General features: G+C 43.2%; 1 protein-coding gene across 1 annotated transcript in view; it reads left to right on the forward strand.

Annotated features, from left to right (window-relative positions):
• Nucleotides 1-18,043, forward strand: part of LOC135916173 (trypsin-1-like) — a 94,462-nt gene extending 76,419 nt beyond the window's left edge. Inside the window, exons 5-7 of the mRNA XM_065449439.1 lie at nt 184-449; nt 8,280-8,416; nt 13,275-18,043. Coding sequence (XP_065305511.1) covers nt 184-449; nt 8,280-8,416; nt 13,275-13,535 — 664 coding nt within the window. The 3' untranslated portion in view covers nt 13,536-18,043. The remainder of the gene's footprint in view (nt 1-183; nt 450-8,279; nt 8,417-13,274) is intronic.
• The last annotated feature ends 6,787 nt before the right edge of the window (nt 18,044-24,830 follow it).

Genomic DNA, 24,830 nt, shown 5'->3' on the forward strand with positions numbered 1-24,830 from the left:
GCTTTCTATTCGCTTCTGTTTAAAGCATTCGTATGTTATTTTTCACCTGCCAGTAGCCGTCGGCTAGCAGATCATTTTCGTGTCTTGTCCCATATCCTCGAGCGATTCAGGCCTAAAATTGTGTCAGATATCATGACATGGCGACGCGATTTCCTTGCATGTCTTCCTTTCTGTCCCGTGCAGTAAAACGGCGTCCATGCTGTCGGTGAACGTGGGCGACTACAACCTGTCATCGAGCGACGACGCCCAAAATGTGGTGCGCAACGTGCTGAAATTCATACAGCACGAGGAATACGTCATCTCCACGTACGACAACGACATAGCCGTGCTCACGCTCGAGGAGCCGGTGCCGTGGGAGTCTCTGACAACAGTTGTCCTCCCACCCGTCAACTCGGACCTGGCGCAGGGCACCACGGTCTGCGTCATGGGCTGGGGAAGGCTCCAGTACGGTACGTCACGCAACCGCAGCCCCGAACTTTTCTATCCCGTATTTTAAGAGGATATTTTAATGCAAAAGGATTATATGTCCCATTGAGCTGAAATGCGTCGTATAGTCAGCATGACCGAAAGATAGTACCAAAAATAGCCGACGGCGCAAAGAGTAAGAACAAGAAGTGCTCAGACTACGTCAAATTTCTCTTTGAATATAAAAAAATTTGATGAATTTCGGCCTGGGTGAGAATAGAGCCCAGGCCACCGAGGTGCGAGACCAGCACGATGACCCCGGCAGCTACACAGTTGTGGCTGCGCCTAGTGCGTGCGTCACGTCCCGTCGCAGCCATGTGGGTGACGAAACGTGTGACCTAAAATCTTTCACCCATCGAAAAATCTTTCACCCATCTTGGAAGGCTTGTATCAGAAATGGAATAGAAACATGTCGCAACAGCTTTGCGTTCATAGCGCCCCAGTATTCCTGCTGCGCACGCTGTGTGCATGCCGTGTCCGAGCGCCAGGCACAGTCAAGCTCCAGACGCCGATATGCGTGCGGGCACGTGACGGCGCAGCCAAAAGGGAGGAGGTGGCGCCACGTCATGACTGTATAACATGAGCGCGTTCATGGCGTTCCGAGGTCTACCAACGGTATAATGCTTTCGCATTGCCACACGTAAGCAATCTTGAGTGTTTCTGCCCAATTTTTATTTGTTTAATCACAAATCTAACTGCAGTGTCAGACGGCGAATTATTGGCGGTGGCGGTTATCGGGCAGTGCCTGATACGAACTGCCAGGAGCATACCGATGGATACCATTGTCGCAAACGCCGAATTCGCAGCGCGTGGTCGACATTTGCTGCTGTTTATGGCGCCGTCCTATCGCGTTCACAAAAGAAGAAACAAAAATCAAGCGTAGGAACCGCGTTGTCACAGGGCACAGTGACCGTTTTTCCTGACAGAGTCGGATAGCGGTCTTCTTACCTAAATTTAATGAATTAGCCTTTCAGCGAATGGCTCCAGGCTGTACATGTCACATTCTAGAAGTAGTAGCCAATTCGAGAGATGCCCATTTAACGCGACAAATTCCTAAAACCATTCCACATTAATAAAACGAACCTGTTCACCTTTATTGTTAGCCGTGTAAAGTACATTCGTACAAAAAAGCAATGAAATGTTACAGTAAAAATTAATTAGTAAGGTAATTCACTATTATTGGTTTGCTGAACTGTCCACAACTGTAATCTCGCTCGAGTTTACCAAAATGCTACTATGGGCTTTGCATTAGGTTCCTCGCTTAAATCAGAATTCCAAGGTATCAGACTTAGCGCAGCAAAAAGAAAAAAAAAAGATATATTGGGCTTTGTGGGGTAACTACTCAATACAGTAGTCTAGCTTCGATATGTGCACCACTAAATATCTTAGCGTTCCCCACAAGTACACGTCCTGAGAAGCCATCCTCGCGCATTCCAGGCACTCACGTGCGCAACGTTCGCTCACGGCATGTTTTGGGGATGGCTATGTTCAGGATGATCTGAGACACCTCCTACACAGACATGCTACACAGCTTCAGTTCTTCACTCACATGTGCCACAATGTTATTGATTAAATATCAGTGTTTTAGCCGCTTCTTTAATCAGAATGCTTCGATGCTTTGGCTAATGAAGTATGGCGGGAAAATCGCACTTTATTTATGCCGCTACTAAATTATGTTGAAAGATTTTCCATAATACCCTTGCTAATAAACGTCGAAATATACTTTTTTTGCAACTTTGACTATATAATTGTGACCATATGCAAATCTAAGAGGCAATGAAGCCAGGGAAAGCATAGGGGTAATTACTTGCGATTGAAATTGAGGTATATAAAATTATGAGGAAAAGGGAAATTACATATATATATATATATATATATATATATATATATATATATATATATATATATATATATATATATATATATATATATATATATATATATATATATATATATATATATATATACACACTCAAGAGACTGCGAAATCACGATGTTAGAACCATTGAGAAATATTATACCGTGCCACCTCCGCGATCATCAAAACCCGTATACCGCGGATAATTCGGATAATTCAAGCATGTTTTCAGGCATTTGAGGTATACTAAATACACTTAAACTGACTCTACCGACATGCCTCGCGCTGACTTTCTAACGAAAACCCCTCCCCCCCCAAAAAAAAAAAAAATTTGCAGCGCTAAAGGAAGAGAAAAAGTGATGAGAAGGTTTGCAGTAACACGCAAACAATCAGAAATAAATAACAACGTCAACAGTTGCAAATATCACATACAGATTGTCATTGGGCAACAAAAAAGTCGTAGTTTGCGTCCAGTTATTTCTTCTACATTTGCGCTTATATTCGTTTTCGCGGGTTTCCGTTTGCACTCCCCGTCGTCTGTATACGCCTGTCGGGTTTGCCTCCCCGAGTTCACGGCCGTCCGCGCACGTGCGACTCCGGAGCTACGAGGCCAGAACCGTTTAGAAATCGTTCTACCGTATACTCAGTGCAAACTGAGTATACGGTAGTTATGGGCGACTTCAATGCAAAAGTGGTGAAAAAGCAGGCTGGTGAACAAGCAATTGGCAACTACGGCGTCGATTCTAGAAACGCTAGAGGAGAGATGCTGGTAGAATTCGCACAAAGGAATAAGCTTCGAATGATGAACACCTTATTCAAGGAGCGTAACAGCAGAAAGTGGATCTGGAAAAGCCCTAATGGTGAGAGAAGAAATGAAATTGACCTCACACTTTCTGCTGATCCCAGCCTAGTGCAGGACGTCGAAGTGATAGGCAGGGTAAAGTGCAGTGATCATAGGTTAGTTAGGGCTAGGATTCACTTCAATTTGAAGAGAGAAAGAGCAAAATCGGTCAAGAAGAAGCAGGTCAACCTAGAGGCAGTAAGTGTAAAATCAACCAAATTAAGGCTGGTACTTGCAAACAAATATGCAGCTTTTAGAACAGAGAGATGATGATGACGTAGAGCTAATGAATGAAACCGTAACTAGGCAGGCTTCAGAGGCAGCAATTAAAGTGGGAGGCAAGGCACCAAGGCAACCAGTAGGTAATAGAGGGAGAGAGAGATAAAGAGGAAAGGCCGGGAGGTTAACCAGATATCAGTCTCCGGTTTGCTACCCTCCCGAGGTCTCCCAAGAGAGCTCTCCCAAGTAACAAAGGATCTAATAGAGAAACGAAAAAGAATGGAAGTGTCCAACTCAAGAGATAAGATGGAATTCGCTGAACTGTCAAAACTCATCAACAAAGCGAAAATAGGTGATATTCGAAATTATAACGTGAGAAGGACTGAAGAAGCCATAAGAAATGGACGCAGCCTGAAATCCGCGAGAAGGAAACTTGGCATAGGACAAACCGAGATGTATGCAAGGTAAGCCGGGTAATATCATCAGCAATCTCGAAGGTGTAGTAAAAGCAGCGGAATAATTCTATACTGACCTGTACAGTACCTAGATGGATGGATTATGGGGTTTTACGTGCCAAAACCACTTTCTGATTATGAGGCACGCCGTAGTGGAGGACTCCGGAAATTTCGACCACCCGGGGTTCTTTAACGTGCACCTAAATCTAAGTACACGGGTGTTTTCGCATTTCGCCCCCATCGAAATGCGGCCTCCGTGGCCGGGATTCGATCCCGCGACCTCGTGCTCAGCAGCCTAACACCATAGCCACTGAGCAACCGCGGCGGGTACAGTACCTAGAGGACTCAGGATAACTCCATTAGAAATAGTAATGAACAGGGTACAGAAACTCTTCCTATAACTAGCGATGAGGTCAGAAGGGCCTTGCAAGATATGAAACGAGGAAGAGCGGCAGGAGAAGGTGGAATAACAGTCGATTTAATCAAATGTGAAGGAGACATAATGCTTGGAAACTGGCGGCTCTTTACACGAAGTGTCTATCGACTGCAAGTGTCCCAGAAAACTGGAAGAATGCAAACATTATAGTAAACTACAAAAAGGGAGACGTTCAAGAATTAAAAAATTATAGGCCCATTAGCTTACTGCCAGTATTATATAAAATATTTACCAAAATAATTACCTATAGAATAAGAGCAACACTGGACTTTGGTCAACCAAGGGAACAGGCTGGCTTCAGGAAGGTATACTCTACAATGGATCACATCCATGTCAATAATCAGGTTGTCGAGAAATCCGCAGAGTATAATAAGCCCCTCTATGTGGCTTTCATAGATTACGAAAAGGCATTTGATTCAGCAATGATACCAGCAGTCATAGAGGCATTACGCAATTAAAGAGTACAGAACGCTTACGTAAATACATTGGAAAATATCTACAGTTCTACAGCTACCCTTATTTCTACACAAGAAAAGCAGGAAGATACCTATAAAGAAAAAGGTCAGACAGGGAGACACACTCTCTCGAATGCTATTCACTGCGTGCTTGGAAAAAGTATTCAAGCTAATAAACTGGGAAGGCTTAGGAGTAAGAATCGACGGCGAATATCTCAGCAACCTTCGGTTTGACGATGACATTATTCTATTCAGCAACAATGCAGACGAGTTACAATAAATGATTGAGTACCTTAACAGAGAGAGTATAAGAGTGGGGTAGGAGATTAATATGCAGAAGACAAAGATAGTGATCAATAGCCGGGCTAGGGAACAAGAGTTCAGGATCGCTAGTCAGCCTCTAGTGTTTGTGAAGGAGTACGTGTAACTAGGTCAATTACTCACAGGGGACCCTGATTATGATAAGGAAATTTGCAGAAGAATAAAAATGGGTTGGAGCGCATTCGGCAGACATTGTCAGATCCTGACTGGAAGCTTACCACTATCATTGAAAAGAAAGGTGTACAATAAATGCATTCTACCGGTGCTGACATATGGCGCAGAAACTTAGAGACTGACTAAGAAGCTCGAAAACAAGTTAAGGATCGCGCAAAAAGTGATGGAACAAAGAATGTTAGGCGTAACGTTAAGAGACAGAAAAAGAGCGGTTTGGATCAGAGAGCAAATGGGTATAGACGATATTCTAATTGACATAAGGAGGAAGAAATAGTCGTCAGCAAATAGGCGAATTTGAGATGAAATACAGGAATGCAAGTCGTTAATATAGATGAGAAATAGGAGGGGTCCAAGCACGGAGCCCTGTTGTACACCTGAATAAACTGGACTCAGATTAGAGGTTACTTTGTTAGCTGAAACAAACTGTGAACGGTTAGTGAGGAAAACCTCAAGCCAGTACACAATTTTGGGATCAAGGTATAGTTGGTGCAGTTTGTAGATCAATAAGCTATGGCACACTTTATCAAACGCTTTTGCGAAGTCTAAAATATGAGGTGTGCAACTGAACAGTGGTCAAGCATTAGGTTCAGTTTATGCGCGAATGATACTGTTTGGGTGTCACATGAATATCTTTTGCGGAAGCCGTGTTGAAACTCACAAAAAGACGAGTTTGCTTCTAAGAAGTTGGCAATGGGAGAAAACAGAATATGCTCGAAAATTTTGCATGGTAGACTGGTTAAAGAAATAGGCCGATAGTTCAGTGGGGAATGTTTAGTACCTGTTGTGTAGAGTGGAATCACCTTCCCCACCTTCCAATCAGCAGGCAGTGAACCTTTGTCAAGTGATTGCTGGAAAATCTTTGTAAGAATGACGGAGAAATATGTGTTCGTGTTTTTTTAGAAACCTTGCATTAATTAAGTCACAGCCAGGGGCAACTGAGAGTTTCAGTGATGCGATTATTTTTTCTACGCCTACGGGTTCAATTAAAGGGTACATTGCGGCATGGTCGTAAGATAGTGCAGTTGGACACGTTTCATGAGCGTGTTTAGAAAAGTTACGCGTAAAAACGTCATTTAAAACGGATGCACAATCGGGAGGGGGAATTGCGTTATCAGTGCTATCAACAAGACTTAGCGGTGCCCCGAAAAGCCCATAAGTTTGTATTGTTCAGACGAAAGCCTTAGATTTCTATGTTCAAGGTCGCGTTGTGAGGTAGAGAAAATATCACGTGATCCAAGGGAGGCAAGAAGCGAACCAAAGCACGTCTAGCCGTGTATAAGAGATTATTAATGATTAGCAAAGTGAATTAATGATTGATTAGTGATTGGATTAAAGTGAATTACGGTCGATTAAGGTGGATGAAGGATTAACGTGGATTACGGTGGGTTAAGTAGGGATATGATGAATTAAGCTGGATAAAGAAGTATTAAGGTGGATTAAGGTGAATTGCAGTAGGCTTTACAAGGCTTTCGCCTCCGCGTCTCTTAGGCGATAGCTAAAGACACCTGGGGTTTTTGTCAACCACTGGAGATGGGACTTGTGGCGTGTGAAAAAAACATGCTGACAGCTCTCACACTCCATTACTTTACAATTATTCCGCAGAGTTGATTTCCATGATTCCAATCAACACGGCTTCAGGAAGGGTCTGTCCACAACAACACAGCTAATCGAAACTGTACATGACTTCGCGACGGCTTTAGTAGTCAAAAGCAAATTAATGTAATATTTCTTTATGTGTCTAAGGCATTTCATCGAGTGTTCCAAACTAAGATTATCTACAAGCTTGTCATAATTCTATAGGAAAAAACACCGTGACACAATCTGATTGGAAGATTATTTTAAATATGACAGTATGTATTTCTCGATGGATACCCTTCTGATCATGCAGCTGTGTTGTCTGTAGCTCCGCAAAGCACAGTTTTTTTTTCTATATATATAAATGACATTACCCATGGTGTCGATGCAAACGTGCGAATGTTTGCTGATGGTTGCATTATTTACAATATTATCAATACGCCTGAAGACCAAATTGCGCTGAACAACACACTCAGAAAAATGACTAACTGATGTCATGAATGGCAGATGCTAATCAGTTTAGAAAAGACAGTTTCGATGACAATATCTAGAAATATCTAGTTTCGACGACAATATCTAGAGCCCATCAGCTACCAGTATGATACTACAAGATTGGCTCATCAGGAAGGTTGACGAATACAAGTACCTTGGAGTATTTAGAACTTCAGATCTAAGATGAGGAAGAAATGTTTTTTATACTAGCGGGAAAGCTTTTTCTAGTGTTTATTCGTTAAAGCAAATGTTAAAATTCGCCTCTTCCTAAACCAATATTTTAACCTACACTTTCCTTATAAGACTGACGTTACACTGCGGTATAATTAGTTGATTTTCTCACATGAGTTCAGGAATAGCAAAATTAGATTAAGTACAACGTAAGGCAATCATATTTACTTACAATAAATATGACCGTTACACTTAGGCTTCTGAACTTCTAGCTAAGGCTAGAATCCCAATGATCAGTAAGCGTGTGAACTTGTTATGCAAGTTTTTCTTACAACTTTTAAATAAGCTAATCAGAATCGACCGCGACACATATGTGTCACTCACACAAACTAGATTCACTAGAGATAAACATAACAAGCAGTTGACAGAGTATAGATTCCACACAAACATTTATATTTATTCCTTTTTTTCCTTGCGCAATCCGAGACTGGAACTTTTTGCCACCGGAGATCGTAAGCTGCACGTCTGTTGAATTATTTGCAGAAAAATAAAGAAAATCTGAGTTTGTTTCCTAACCTCGAGGCAGCAGCCTAGCGCACATTATCCTGCATTTATGATGCCTATGTATTTAGGATTGTGAATACCTTTTGTGCATATTGTTGAGTCCTACATGCCCCCACTTATTTCTTGTATTGATTTCTCAATCCTACCAGAGCCTCAAAAACTGAGCCTAGCAGTGTGTGTAAACAAATAAACAAGTTGCTCTGTAGGCGCAGACAAGGCAGGTTTTACATAGCCCGGTGTGTGTCCGTTGCAGAGGGCGCCAAGCCGACTACCCTGCAGAAACTGTGCATGCCCTCGGTGAATAGGACCGAGTGCCAGCGGCCACTGACGCACAAGGTGCACACGAACATGATCTGCGCCGGTGGCCGCGAGGGCCAGGACGCATGCGTGGTGAGTGGCAGCTGATCCCGATAGCCGGCTCATGGCTTCCATCCATGGGAGCCACGTATCGGCGTTCTGTGGAAATTCTCAGTTTCGCCAAATACGCGGTGCGGTTACACTGACAGCTTTCATAACTGCGGTGACCTACCGCTATGAACGTTTTATTGGTTCTATTTCATGCAACCGTGTTTACACAGTCTAACGTATCTGGGCTTACTATTCGCAGCCTTGTGCGGCGCGGACTCGACGGTTCACGCGGGTCTGTTTCCTTTGTCAACTCTTCACGGTTACACTGCGCATGCGCCGTAAATCAAAATCGCCGTTGAAAGCTTTAACTCAGGAGCTCCTATCTGAATGCGTAAATAGCAACGAAGAAATGTAAGAGGTCGCCGGTTCGATCCCGACCGCGGCTGCCGCACTTCTATGGCGGCGAAATGCAAAAAAAGAAAAGACAAGAAAAAGCGCTCGTGCGCGTTAAAGAACCCGAGGTTGTCGAAATTTCTTCGGAGTCTACCACTACGGCGTACCTCATAATGAGATCGTGGTTTTGGCACGTAAAATCCCCTAATTTAATCTAAACTTTAATTAAACGAAGAAATGGTTTTGTTTGGCATCCATGGCACCGAATTTCAATGGCAAGGCGTTCTGACGTGACATATTCGCTTATAAATTTTTTTTTGCGTTCACTAAAGGTTCTGGACCTTGAAACCCTAGAAAATATATACTGGTAACACCGAATTTAGTATCAGTTTTTTTACGAACCAGTTTCAGTTTTGTCCTGACGTCATATGACGCAGAAAGTGGTCACGTGGGAGCAAAACATGTGGCATGCAGTCGCCCCAGCTGCTGGGTCGTCACTCGCTTGAACGCATAAAATTGTTGTGCGGCCCGATACAATAGCATAGTTGGTGACCGAGTGAGTCGGAGCAAAGCACCACCGATGTTTTGCTTACACGTGGACATGTTCTGCGTCATGACGTCATGCTGGGGAAGGAAACTGAAGCTGGTTCGGAGGAAAGCTTTTTTTGTTTTTTTTTCTTCTATGATTCCGAAGTTTAGAATCCTTCAATTAACACAATAAATCAAAAGTCAAAAATGTCATGTCAGTACCCCTTTAAAATGTACCTATTTATAGGAAGCAGATTTAGTTAAAGAAAATGGCTTTCTCAGCATGCTAGCCTACTTTTCCGTAGCACGTATGTTTTTCTAGCCTCCTTCGTGAGCCGTTCCCGAAGGTGGTGATATCTAAAAATGTGGGCCGATCCCGCGGGTATGTGCAGTTTAAAAATTTAGGCAGTCCGACGCTCCTTACACTTCCCTCACGCCAGCAGTGATGCCATAGAGTTCCGTGCGCAGTGACTCCGTCTCATTGTCACCCCTAACTCACTCAGAAAGACATTTCCTTTGATCGACTGCAACTAAAGGTGGAACCGCCTGCCAATGTTTTAGACACTATTTCCTGCAGAATTGGGTCATTAAGCATTGAAATGAGATTTTCGGCTACGTTTCTTTTTATTTTTCACTTTGTGAAGGTGCAGTCCTTTAAACACTAGAATAAATACTGGTAAGCGTCAGAGCGACCTAAATAGTTTACTATAATACAGGCGAATCTCGATGACACGATCAAGGTTCAACAGAATTCAGGGTGACACGAAGTTCGAAAGCGTTTTGTTTCGGGATGACACGAACGCTCCACCGGGCCGCGACGGGTAATACGAGCCTTTGAGTCGTCATCCCGAAACCTTTCGGAGTACACAGCCGCGGCGTACAGCTGCGAAGTACTCATAAGGAATCTTAGTATTTCAAAATGCTGACGGAGGCCTTCGCAGTATAAAAGTGCTCATACTGCGGCGTGGAACGAGCGCAGGCAACGTAGATGGCGAGCGAGAAGTTTTGCGCATTACGAAAATGCTCGACAACACCGAGAAAACAGAACTCCAGAATGCTATGAATAACTTGGTAAACTCAAAATAATCTCCATAAAGAACAATGCCTGCACCGATCGTTATGGATCATATGAATTTCGGATGGTACGAATATTTTTCCAGGTAGACACGACGGTTTATTGTAATTGTTTTTACGAACCTGTTTCGGTACACTCGCTCCGTCGCTGCCATCAGTGCCACACGCAAGTGAAGTCAGAAGGGAATAACGCGCGTAGCATTCTTAATGAGCAATTTCATCATATCTAGCGTTATTGATACACGACATCAGGAAACATTGTTGTGGCATCACGTCACGACAATGTAGATGATGCCATATCCGGAATTTCGAGGCAAACTTAAGAACCAAATGAAAATTATGGGTTGGGCGAATATTCCAAGTTTCGAATACGAATCGAATGTTACACACTAACTATACGCATCGAAAAGAAACTATTCATATTTTCAATTATTTAGAACTGTAGCCAAATATTTCGCAACAAACTACTGTTAAAATCGTGTTACCATTCACCATCTGCCGCCGCGTGGGCGATCTCATCTGCGCTTCCGCGGGGGAGGATCAAGGTACCGCGAGGTAAGGAGGGCTACGGTCGCCCGCGAAGTCAGGTCAGTCCGCGGTACCAGCGTGTGTGATGCGGTACCGCTGCTATCACTGCTTCTGCAAGGGGCAGTGGCGAGCGGCTACGACTCGATGTGATGCTCCCTTGGGTGTTGCCGCTGACATTGGTTGCGCAATAACCCCGCGACGAACGGCCGCTCCCGTCATTGGTGGAACGAAAGCGTGAGAAGGAAAGCGTAGTGCCGCGCGAAACGGGTTGTGCGGCGACGATTGCTACGATATGGCTCCAGAGTAGCGCGAGTCGTCTGTATGGAAACAAAGCGCTGCATGAGCGGAGCTCTGTCTGCGGTGGCTGCTGTGAATCGCGCCCACGCGTCAACCACGCGTTCTCGCGATATCCCAATTAGCGAGGCAGTGGCGCCAGTCTTCGCTCCTATTGCAACGTGCCGCACGAGGCAAATTGTCCGCGCCAGCTATGCCACTCACAGAGTACTCTTCCTAACATAAACCGCGTACCTAAATAATGATAATGCAAAGTATTGACACGCGAAATTAAAACACGTATAGAGGCGCACTCAAATTTCGCATTAGGGAGTATTGTAATCGTCGGTGAATGTGTTTACGGCACGCAATTCCTTTAGCTGTTTTGTTTTTCTTTTGCTACTTCTCATCTTTTTTCGGCAGCCATTGATTTAACGTCTGTGTAAAGCTGAGCAAAATCGTTGAATTTTAGTAACTGCACGAAACAAATTTTTATTTAGAACCTGGAAATTTAAGAATTCACGAAAATCTAAGCTACAAAAAATAATAAAAAAAAGAAGCGCAAGGTTAACAAGTCTAACTGCACCAAAAACAAATATCGCAATTCTGTAAACGGCATCGGTTAAAGCATCCAAACAGGACACATCTGACATATATGAATTCAAAACTTACGTGAACTAGTTACAAGGTTTACAAGAGTTTTGTAAAAGTCCCACTTACGAATTAGTGGTATGTCTCAGAGGGACGCATGATCAAATTTGTCTGCATTAGATGCAGTAGGTGCATTTTACAGCGGTGAGATATCGTTTTTCATTGCCGAGTTGCGGGGTGGTAAACTAGATAGTTTCGTTTACCGAAATTTATGGATATTTAAAAATTTTCATTAGAAAGGTTGTCAACATAAACAATCTATTTCACTGGATTTTCGATTTTTCTTTTAAATGTAACAAGCCTCATCAAATTTTGTGCAGTGGTGGCCAAGAAAAACGATTCACCCCTTCCCATGTATTTAGATAGGAGACTACGAACTAAAGGTTCGTCATGAATTCTGATGTCTTTAGAGTAAGATAATTTGCTTTCGACACGTGCGTAGATTTCACATTTCATGTAAAAGTACAGGAGAGTTGTGACTTGATATGGAACTCCTTCCGCAAGTACATACATTCCATATATGTCGAACTACATCAACTGCGCCCCCGTAAGGTACGCTTTTGCGTAGCACTTGTCACGCTGGTTCATGCAACGCCTCAGTCTGTCACGCGTTTAGACGTAGAGTTTTTGCCACGATTAATCAAAGGTTGTTTTCAACTGCGGCTAGCGTGGTAACCAGCCGCAACGTATTACGCGCAAAATGCCTTATGGCGATTTCCAGTGGGCAGTCAGAATTGCTTTGAAGCAGCTCCGAGGGACCCGGTAGTCCAGGCCTTACTGCAGCCTGTACCAATGCACGGACCCACGCGCACCTCGTGCACTCGGAGGAAAGCGGCATGGCTCTAATAACGTGGCTAATTTGACGAAAGCATATCTTACGTACCGAATTAACACTTCATCGAACTACCTTGAGACTGCATATAATTGACATACATCCGCGCGTGCGTGGAAGGTAAACATTCGACTAAAATCAGTCTGGTCGGGAAATACGGAGACCATCGACCACGCGATGAACTCGTTCGCACACCTTATGTACCTGACGAATTTTGTGTCCAGGCGGCGTGTAAGTGCGCGCACGTATCAATGGCACCCACGGTCGCAACCTGCAAGTGAGCAGTAAGCCGAGGTTTGTTTGCCTAAGGTAGCCGCCATGTGCAAAGATGCAAGTGTTAATGCAAGAGCACTTCAGTCAGGGATGGGTCAGTGCATAGTGTATATATATATATATATATATATATATATGGATCTCCATACAGCGTAAAAATACCTCAATTGCATCTCTCGCACGTGTTGCCTGGGATCTTTTGCGGTTATTCGATTTGGAGAGTATCTTAACAAAAAGAAAAGAAAGTGCTTTCCGCGATACATCTGGTACATAGTAGGCTCCTGGCTTTACCTCTTCGTTTCCTTCACAACGCAACGCGTTGAAACCAGTGCACAATCCTGTTGACAGGGTGATTCTGGGGGCCCCCTGATGGTGCAAGTGGGCAACTACGAGGCGATCTGTGGAATCGTGTCATTCGGCAAGAAATGCGCCCTCAAGGACGTGTACGGCGTGTACACGCGAGTCGGTATCTTCGTTCCGTGGCTGTACGAGAAGACTCGGGACGCCAAGTGCAAGCCGTCCATCAGCGACGAAGCAAGCTACCCCGACCTGATCCAAGTCACCACCAAGCCCGCTCTACCGGAGCTAGACCCCGACAACCACATCTAGGACGCATCCCACAGCCTCCGATATATTGGGTGTTAAGCGATTCGCAACACATTTCCTTGAAAAGTGCGTATGGTAAGGAGTCCTGGCGCTCAGACGTACGTTCGTGGAAGGAGCGTGCTTGTTTACTCTCAACTGCAACAATTCACAACTGTCGCTTGCGTATGTCACCAATTATCAAACTACTACACATCTATACCTTATTGCAAAAAAAAAAAAAAAACAGGGGAGTGGGCGTCGACACCAGATGTGGGTCTCTAAAAATTGCCATAAAATTGCATCTCGGCGCTAAGTTTGAGCGCCCAAGGCACGGTCCAAGACGCACTTTTCAAGCGAAATACGGTTGTTTCTGCAAAGCCCGTGCAGAGGTAAGAAACTGCTCTCGGGGGCTCACCTACACTAGCACTTTCAAATGAGTTCAGTCCCTGAGTGGCGCGGATAGATGCGCGGCCACAGCTGCATGACCGCGTCTCGGCTAGCGCAACCGCCAGTGCGCGTGGGCCCCCAAGGTGGTTGCTGGTGACGTTACGTTTACGAATGTGTTTTGTGTGGAAGATGATTATGTCCAAAGCAATGTACACGAGCGCATGAGGCTTGCTTTGTTTTTCTTTGCTCAAAGCAGAGCGCCAAACCTACGCACGTATCGTGCAACGAGACGGATGCCAAAATGCGCAGCCTCATGCTGAAGGATAAACGAACGAAATTTCCCCGTGCGACTGCGCTAATGCGTTTTTGGTGCAGCTGAAACATTCCGTAGCCGTTTTCTGAGAATGCGGTAGACGCCGTGCGCTCCGTGGTCTTTCTGTGGAAGCTTTTGGGCTCATAAGCTTTGGCAACGAATGGCGGGAGAAAGAAGTCCCCAGGTGGCGGCATCACTACATACAGTTGCACCAGCGTCGCCAGAAAATCAGAAGGGCCTCGTTTTCGCCCTCAGATGACGGCGCATGCCGCTGGCGCCCGTCAGTCTGCCGAGCAGCAATTCTCCCGCCTTGCAAACTTTCGGCAGCGCGTCCGCCTCATTTAGGCAAAACTGATGTCGCTCAAAATTAATGTGTGCCAAAGATAACGGTGATAAAATTTGGGGGAGGCTCGTCCTTTCAATACACCACGTCTCATATCTAGTCAACCAAATGGCCCCGGCTGTGTGCCGCAGCGACCACAGGTACGGGGCAGTCGCCGAGGGCTGATGCTCAAGTGACACCATATGCTCCTAGCAAAAAGACCTATTTACTCAATATTTCAAAAGTTTGAAGTCTCTTATTGTTGCATCTTATAGCTTTTGCATGACGGTTTACTTGCTCCATCTTTGCTACTATCCTGTGAAACAAATGGGGCAAAATATAAACGTCGCACATGTTAACATTTTGTGCTAGACAAAAAGTAAAGCTTATGTTTTTTTTTATTCTTCAGTTGAAGTACGATTGTTTGCAAAACGCGTGCGAAAGTATATGCAATTTAGGCGCATATGACAGCTCTATGCGCAGTTCAGAAGCGTGTGTTAGCGGTGTGTTAAATTGTGCTACTTCCGAAGTTCCCGCTACCCAGTGCTTAACACTTTCCATAAGGTTCCGATGGTTATACTCGGGGGTGACTAACACTGGAGCGGCGGTCACCACAGTAAGCACGTGATTAATGAGAAAAGGAAATGGATACGGTTTCGTGGGGTAATCGAGCCTGCTGGGAAAAGCACGCCCGAAATCGCGAGCGACTTTTTAACTTGCCAAGTGCATGCAACCACATCGCTTTCCTCCTCCCTCTCCTCATTAAAAGTCGTGTGTTGACCGATTTTCCGTGCGCGACCTGCCTCCGTGCTCTGGATATGGCGGCCGCCCCGCTGCCGTGCACCTGCAATAAATCGGGCTGTTCATGGCACACGAAAGATCGGCGGAAGCTCGAATGAGTGCGCCAGCATGCACCCGGCACCGTGTGCTCACAGGGCAACTGACGAAAGAGGCCACCATACACGGGCACGCATACGCCGTGCCCAGAAATAGCAGCTTTAGGATCTGTGCCAGCATCGCGGCACCAAAGTCTGCCAGAGTCGTGAAGCCATGCAAGGTTCAGCAATACATGCATGCTGCTTCGATCTCAAGCTGGTGGAGACAGACATGAGCTATCTGGGTTGACCTGTACCGACCTATTTAGCTTTACGCTCGACATGACTGGCCTAGTGCCTTTTCGTCCCGTTTATTGAGCCGCCAAGCCCACCGGCTTTCGTTTGCAAAATTCCCAGGCGGCAATCGGGTAACGCGCGCTGCCTAGCCATTTATTTTATCGCGACGTTCATTAGTACGCGAGCAGGAAGTAAATCTCGTCGAGAACCCGGGCATTACCATTATTCGGGGCATTATTTTCTTACCACGCCATTTCATAAGTGACCAAAGTGATTATCTGCGGCTAATGCGACCATGACAAATTTTGACCGCAGTGGATCCACCATTTGCGCAATGACCGCATCACCACCGCTCACCTTAGAGCAGTGATTGAGAGCGCCACACCACGTTTTTAGAATGCACAAAGGAATGCACAAGTCTCTACTCCATCTCAATAACTCCGTGCAGTGCAGTGAAGCTTCACATCAGACATTCAGTGACGATGAGTCGGGTTCCGAGAATGGACGGGCACTCGCACATTGTGCGCCTCTGATCCTTCCATGGAATCCTCATTCAGACCAGAGAAGGTCCTTTCTATATTCTGGTTGGCCACCCGTAGCTTTCTCTACACAGCACGGAGTTGGCGAGACGGAGTTGGTGAGATTGTGTATGGTGTGGTGCATCAATGAACAAGTTTGCGGAGAACATGGCCTCCGATCTCGGAGGTCATACTGAGAAGCAGGTTGTACATACGTCCGCAGCTAGACCAGATTACACAATGATACATACTGTACAGGAACCAGTGGTGAACTGCACAGCTGATCAAACATCACGCACCTGCTATAAATGCACAACTTTTGTAATGCCAGCGAGGTATGCACTCAACGATCTTCAACGCTAACAATGTCGTTTGTGGCACAGCCAAGTGGCGCACACCCTGAAGACCATGCTTTCTTGAATAGGGATAAAGTGTTCGCACAACACCAGGACATGGACACAAGAAGGTACAACAGAGTGTGTCTACCCTTCCTTCTTGAGTCCATGTCCTGGTGCTGCGCTACACTTCATCGCAATTCAATATGACTGACCAAGCCTACATCACCACCGTTGTCAATCGTGCCTTCAACAGCACAATTGGTGGTCAGAAGTGTCGGCCTGCAACTACCCTGTGGTGTCATGTGGTGATGTTTAGATGCTCTATTGTTGCTGTTATGATTGGAGGCTCATTAAAGGTACACCTTAATTGCTAGACATTTTTGCTATTTTGTTTGTTATACATTACTAGCATTAAGTGCATAAAAGTCTAATGTAGTGAGAGAAGTTCTCCATAAAAGGGATGCTAAATAGAAAAATTATTTCAGCTGTGTTAGTAAATTACCATTCTGCAATACGAAAAAAGCCACGTTTATTGCAAAAGGAGGCTTGGCAAGCCAGAAAAGACGCAAGCACGAAAGACGGGTGGTGATGGTACTTTGACGTTCCCGTGCAAGCTTGCCATGACATTAAATTTGACAGCATCTGCTCAGGCCCAGTTAACTTATTTTATTGTTAAAGATTAACTATATCTATCCTAAAGGAGCCACAAACTGAACTTGACAAGTCTCGAAAACACTTGATACACAACTGCTCAAATACGGGAAATAGACTGCTGTCCCGTTGATGTGCCGGCTCTCAGGTTTTGTTGCAAAACAAAAAAATTAAGCCATTATCTCCATCTTTTCTTTTATTAATCAAGCTATATTACAGTGCAGTTAACAAAAATAGTGTTTCAAAGAATAATCTAGGGATCAATCTAAGCTGATTTAATTTTTCTCTTTGATGTCCCTTTAATGTTGTTAAATTACAGCTGATGCAACCGACTGCCGATTTTAGGGCATGCAAATACAATGCGAAGTGCCCATCAAGTACTGTAATGCGCAAATGCTATGCAGTGTAGCCGTTGAAGGTCCAGTAAAATATGAGTTATGCATCATAAATAGATTATCCACATCTCAATCTTCCTTTCAGTGCCACCACATGTGTGGCGTAACTATTGGTTTAAAGAAACCAGATACTTTCTGCGTATTAAAACTTAAGCCTTTGCTTTTACACTTCATTACAGACAATAAGCATACATGTATGCATACAAAAAAAATGATAAACTAAACGTTTTTAAAACAAGATATGAAGCTCATATTTTACTGGCACTAACACAGCTTTCGTGTTGGAGCATTTGTGGATGTTAAGAAAAAAATGCAATGTTTTGGTCATGCCAAAGAATTTACTGTTCCAAGACAAAATGTGTTAGAGTTATAAGACAGTACACCTGCTCCTGTACTTAAGTGTATGAGTCACCTACAGCTTAGCAACAAATGTAACTGCACTGCAAAGTAGTTGTGAAATATGTGGACAATAAATATATTTTTGTTTGTTAAAATAGCATTGAGTAAGTGTCAAAAATACTTTTTTTTAAATATGAACAACACTGTCCAGTAACATGCTTACTTGTTACTCATTGGCACACACAAAGAAGATGCACTATACTTTCTGGCCAGGTCAGGTAAAAATGGACTGATTAATCACACACTTGGACACATACAATAATCGAGGCACTAAACTTTCATGCCTGACGGGTTACAATGTGCAGATAAAAATGTGCTCATGGAATGCTTAAAAATATGCGCACTGAACTGCAGCTGGAGTGTACAATGCAAAGTCACAAATACAGTAGAACCCAATCATATTAGTAAACCAGTTGAAACACTGCTTAATGTTTACTCTGGGCACTATTGTTACTCCAGTGAACAGAATTGCACACTGAATAAACAGCTCATTAACATGTCAATTGATATAAATATTGACACAGAAACCTGGAATGCACTGACACGATTACCTAAGCCCCCAGTGCGCTGAAAAGCATGCACACCACCCATAAAGAAGAGCAGCTGATTATGGTGAACAATCCTCCAGAAAAACATCAGGGTATGTCACAAACAGTGAATACTCAGAGCTTGGATTTAGCCTGCTGAGCAGCAATTGATTCAGGAATGTGCATTTCCAATGTGCAACAGCATAACTGTGGCTGCTGGTATATACTAGTGAGTTTGCTTTTCTACAGTGGCAGATTTCTGCCACAAAACAAACAGGCTGGCATTTTAACTATAACTTGATTCTAACATGTGACGTCACTGTTACGGGGTCCTCCTGTATGATGGTAACATGAACATTCGAATGCTGTCAAAAGAAAAATAAGTATGTAAGCTGGCCAAACATGTTTTCTTTTAAAAACTTAAAAAGCTGAATTTCCTTGAAGCTTAAGTGAACTGCCAGAAATCAAGGGCGGGTGATTCAGCTCCATTCAAATCTGATGCTGCAAATGCAGGCCTTGCATCCAGGCTGCGGAAAAAAAAGCTTTTTTTTTTTCATGGCTTACACGTTGCTATAACTTAAGCGAACACTAAGATGAATGTGGGAATACTGTGCTAAATAAGCAGTGATAGCCTCTTGAAAAAGCTATCACCAAAAATTTTGGTTTAACTTAGTGCATGGCGTGGTTTTCGTACATGCAAAGTTTTAACCCAAAGCACAACGGCAAACAAGGCAGAAACCGAGAAACACACCTAATTAAAACAAATACAGCAGACGTTTTAACAATGCCCAAGGTGACCACGGACTACAATGCCAAAAGACCAGATATATACTTTTTTTTTGCATAATAAATATTCTCTTTGGTACAAAGCATGTCGAGAAAAGCTTTGCTACAAGATGCATCTAACTATACTCCATTTCAGTTGTTCCTCACAGCACATTGGAAGCTACAGGCTTCTTCGACCAATCAGGAGAGCGAGTACATATTGAAATGTGTCCCTCTGCAGCTTGTCAGCTCACTTGGGGAGACCGCAAGTGTTCAGGGAAGCACTAAAAACAGAACATGGCATGTATTTATCTGCCAGCAGTAACAAAAATGCCATAATGACAGTTATGCATCTTTTTCTATCTTTTTTCTGGCATCCACAGCATATATGAACACTGGGCAACTACGCAGCAATAGCAGGGGTGTTAAGTTCGTTTTCTGTGCCGGTGATAGCGAGATGTTTGTCTGATGACAGTTATACTTGTGGTAAACACCCAAGGCATGCGCTTCACAGTGGCAGACATATGGTCAGTCCAATGTGCGTTACTGGCAATCTCCGGCTTAGCATTACATGAAGATGGACCACTGGGCGTCCCTGCGAACATGTGCAGCTATGCACACACGAATTGGAAATACCAAGCTTTATGTGACAACACTGCTGAGTGCTTCCGCTCACAATTTGCTTGTCAACGTGCGCAGCTGCGCAAGCAAGAAATGAAAAGGCCATGCTTCACTTGAAGACGCTGCAGGGCGTCTAAGTTTGCTCTTTGCTTGTGAATGTGAGCAGCGGTGTACGCACGAAATGGAGAGGTAAGTGGTTCACCTCTCTGAAATTTTAATGTATTATGGCACGAGTTTAATACTTACTGTCACTGAAAAGGCATGCATCTACGAGATACAGAGGAGAAGGGTTCTGGAGACTGAGGAAGTGGAAGATTGGGAAGGAGTGCTCAGCTAGCATGCAACATTGCACAATATGGTGACACCATCTCTCGATCTCTCGTATAACATCCACTTGAAATAGTAGTTCTGCGGAAACCCGCAAGGTGGAGAAAAGTAATTAATAAAAAGAAAATCAGACATCCGCCTGTTCGTAGCAATTGCTACAAAGGAAACTCATACGGGTTCCTCGAAAGAAAAGCCTCAGAGTTGAAAAAGGGTTTCTTTTGTAGCAATTGCTCCGAAAGGGTGGATGTCTGATTTTCCGTTTATTAAGTAACATCCACTTGTACAGGCGTGCACTTGCTGATGTTGGCAAGTGCAGCCATTCGCTTAATTACAAAGTGGACGCTTGCACCTTTACTGCACTCCCTCTGCAAAGTTCCAAGAACGTTCAACGCCAGCTGCTCCGTTCCTTTCGCGTAAAAGAGCAGCTTGGAACGACACGGCACAGGCGAGTTGAGGACAGCATTCTCACGAAAGAAGGAGCCGCCTGCGGTGCTGTGGCTGTGCCGACTACACATATGAATTGAGCCAGTGTCAAAGCAAATAATTGTTTGTACTTTTTATATGCAAATAATGCCTATACGGCAACATTGCATTGATTTCTTTTGTTCTTTACACGTTCTCACTTGAAAAAAAAAAAACTGAGAACTCAATTTTCAGTATCGTAGAGCTTCAATAAATATTTGATTAAGTGAAGCAATATCTTGCACCAAAAACCACAGCTGCAACCTGCAGTTAAAGCTTCCAAGTAAACAGCTGCCAACAAGAGCACCTGCAGGCTATTTAGTCAAACAGCGGGTTCTGAACTATGGCACTACATGTTGCTGAGCAAGAATCTGAGCTCAGAGGCCTCATAGCTTTCGCTCTGCTACGAGGAACTACTGCAACATAGTAATATAGAGAATGTAAGTCAGTAACTTTTCCCCATCTGGCCTAAACAGTACTAGGTACAGAGTTAATTTTCTGCAAGTTTATTAAAAAAAATTATAATGTTAAAAACACTATGCAATCTCTGCCATTCGACCTAAGCTACATGGTGTGCTACACAATAAATGAAACATTAATCATCATTACGAAACGGCAAATTACCTAAACATTACTACTTCCTGAGGGCGAACTCTGGGCTTATCGTGAAGTTAAAGGCAGTACTTATCAGATGTTAAAGCATCTTATTTTTCCTAGGAAGCATGTGCTTCAGGACAATCTGTGGTGAAAGTAAGTGCTTTGAACCCCTATATTGAGAGATGTGGGCAGGTACACAAACTTTATGGGCTGGAACTCATAACTGCCTATCAGTGTCCCAGTTGAATGAAAGAAAATGCATCCGAGTTCAGGTGTCCTCTCAATAGAAGGGAATTATCAGCTTTGACATCTCAACAACTGTCATGAGCTAATTGCAAAGTTTGATGCCAAATGCAAACCACATAACTAAAATAATTGCAAAATCATAAGCAAGTATTTTTTGTTCATATTTATTTTTGTGCTTAATGTGCACTTCACTGAAGGTGTAAGTGTGAACATGAAACACCAGCCACGCCTCCCTTTTTTTTAACCTTTATAGACTGAATGTATTACCATATCAAGTGCTGCTCAACTTCTTCACAAATAATGAAGCACCATTCCAAATGAACATCTCCCACTTGTGCTCAATGTATGAGGAGTTTTTTCTGAAATGAGTCAAATCCACCTAAACAGAATTTGAGAAAAAAAATGTTATAGTGCCCAAACGCAAAGCTCTAAAAGCAATTATATGATATGTTCTACATGTCAGGTACAGCAACATTACAGCGACAAGTAATGAAAGATTATGCACCACATTTGTACAATATTAGCACGTAAAGTTGGGATTTAGCTCTTTTTGATTTGAAACACTTAATTTGATGTGGCTTTGGTCAGAAAACATTGTTGAAAATAACTTTCAGAACGATCTGATGTTACCTTAGTAGAAAAGCTATTAAAACACTGCTATGCTTCATGAACCCTAAGAATAACATTTGGAGAGCACAAATTCATCTGCTTGAAAGCATAGGGCGCCTCATTTGTAATGTCTCGCAGGATCTTTTTCTTGAACAGAATTGAAAGCTGCAACAAAATCAGGAGCACAACTTGCAAACAGACTGGTATAGTGCCTCGATTACATTGTGTGGTAAGCGCTCCCCTAAAGCGAGAGTGAATTTGACCCATTTCAATCCGTACACCAGCAGGATCTGGCTCATTTTCGATTTGAAACAGGATCTGTGTGCCTGCGTTGCAGTTGTCATTTGACCCAATTCGTTCTGATAGATTTTTCGAGGAAAACCAATTATATCTGTTTGCCAATGGAGCATAATTAGACCTAATTTCAGTATTTGGATTTGACTCATTAAAAGAAGAAAAAGTATTCATATATTGATATATTGAAACAAATTGCCCATAAACATCAATGGTTTTTACAGTTCTTGTTAATAGGCTGATAAGCCATTCCCATTTTAATAAAGCTTCATTGTCATCACAGTTCTTGATCTCCAAAGTTTAATGAAGAAAGAAATTTTAAACACACATGCAGGGTTTTATGTAGCAGAACAAGCACAACATATAGAATATATTGGGGCAGAAGGCTTTGTTTGTTTTCTCAACATTAGCTGAAGTTTTGCTGCAGAGAATTTGTTATTTGTTTTTCCTCTGCTAACTCAATTTGCCTTTACTCAGACTGAACAAAACGCATGCCTAGTAGTGAATGAATAGAGTAACACATTTACTCTTTGTGCATTAAGTTGATGACAGCTACAGCTTTAAAGACTACAAGCACCAGCTTCTACGAAAGTTCATCGCTTCAGTTATGACTGAAAATTTACTTCATGCTATGTACCAATAAGGATGGATCTCAGCAGCCCAATATTCTTAATCAAATCAGACGTCTAATACACGCACACACTGATCCGCAGCTTGCGCCTCAGAGCTTGCAGTTCAACCAACATGCTTGTTGATATAAAAATGAAAGTACCAACTTCACATGCTCCAGGCAGGAACACAACTAAATTATTTTCCAAGAAGTCAAATTTTCAGACAGTTCTATTGAGGTAATGTGGAACAAGGTCGAGGATTAGAGATGAAAGGGTTCATTTATCCTTGGAGGCAACTGCCTAGGCAGAAGTAAGTACTACTGCATTTATGATGCCAAATAACTGTCTTAACATGCAGGTTTTACATGAGCAATGCTAAGGCCTTGCCTACACTGTGTGCACAAGGCAATGGTATCATCTAATTATGCTTATGTTGCTTCCAACAAAAATTGATTTAGTAGCCTCTCTGCCATGGCAACAACCATCTTCACCTTGATTTTCCACAAGAACATTTAGCTATGTACCTAAAACACTGCCAATGAAAAACGAGGAGGCTCAATAGCTATGGTCATTCGATGAAGTAATACACATTTGCATAAGAATTTTGTGGTAAACTGCAGAACCCATTTTCATTTTCTGATTCTCCAAATAACAGCGAAGAGCCTTAGCTTAACTGTAAATTCAGTGCCTTAACATAATTCAAAGAGGGAGGTGCTGCAAAACATTTGGATGTCCATCTTTAAACAATCTATTCAATTTTTCTCAGCCACTTTCTTAAGGTAATGCCATGAACATCACTCAAAAGGACATGCCAGCAAGAAAAGACCCTGGATACCACTGGAGCTGATGTGCATTGGGGCCTCAGCACAGCAGTAACCGTGGTAGTAGATATTTATTGTTTGGAATGATGCCCATTCACATTAGGCAGCCCTACCAATGAAAGCAAACATAGGTACTATTTAGCATTACTCTGCAAGACAGCATCCCATAATGCAGTCCCCCTCAATCACTACAGATATACCTGGGCTTTTGCTTGTGTTAGCACAACAGCTTGCACAGCAAGTAGGTAACAGTGCAAAGAATATTTTTGATCGAAAATAAAGCAACTTGTATGCACAAATGTGTACACTACGAGTGAAGGGGATATTTGAGTTTCTTGTGTTGTGTGCAAAATACAAGCAAGCACTACCCAGCTGCAAGCAAAGTCACGAAAAGAAAAACAGGAACAAACATGGGTTAGAATGATGACATGCTTTTGGCTTTAAACCTTCTAGAGCAGCAAATATTATGCAACTGTCATCCAGCAAAGGATACAATGTTCATCTTAGCTCTAATCCATTAGTATGTATGCAGCATTCATTATTACACAGCATTAGAAGCATAAAGACAAGATACTTTTTCACAAGGTCAATGAACAATTGTAAAGGTAGCACATTTGTATACACAGTTGAATTGTTATGTTACTGCTCAACGATACTGCATTCACAGTTACTGCAAGCTGCTGGAGCAAAGAGAAGAAGCTGGAAAACCTCCTCTAAGTGTATGTACACAAACTGTATGACAAGTCTTGCATCTACACCAGACAAAACCCATTATCTCCAAATGCTGCAAGTTTCTAATTTGCACTTAGAATGCTGAGCCAGAAAGTGTTGTATTTAGTGCTTTATAGACCCTAGTTTTTGGTACTAGCACACCAAATCACTAGCAGTCCTTAACTTTATTTTGAAAGATATCTACAGCTTGATAAGCTTCTAGCAACTTCATGTACCAGGGTTTGCGGTACAATGGCATCTCCGTAAAGCTAAGCAATTCGTTCTTTTGTTAA

The sequence above is a fragment of the Dermacentor albipictus genome, chromosome 1 (genome assembly GCF_038994185.2).
Source record: "Dermacentor albipictus isolate Rhodes 1998 colony chromosome 1, USDA_Dalb.pri_finalv2, whole genome shotgun sequence".
NCBI classification, from domain to species: domain Eukaryota; kingdom Metazoa; phylum Arthropoda; class Arachnida; order Ixodida; family Ixodidae; genus Dermacentor; species Dermacentor albipictus.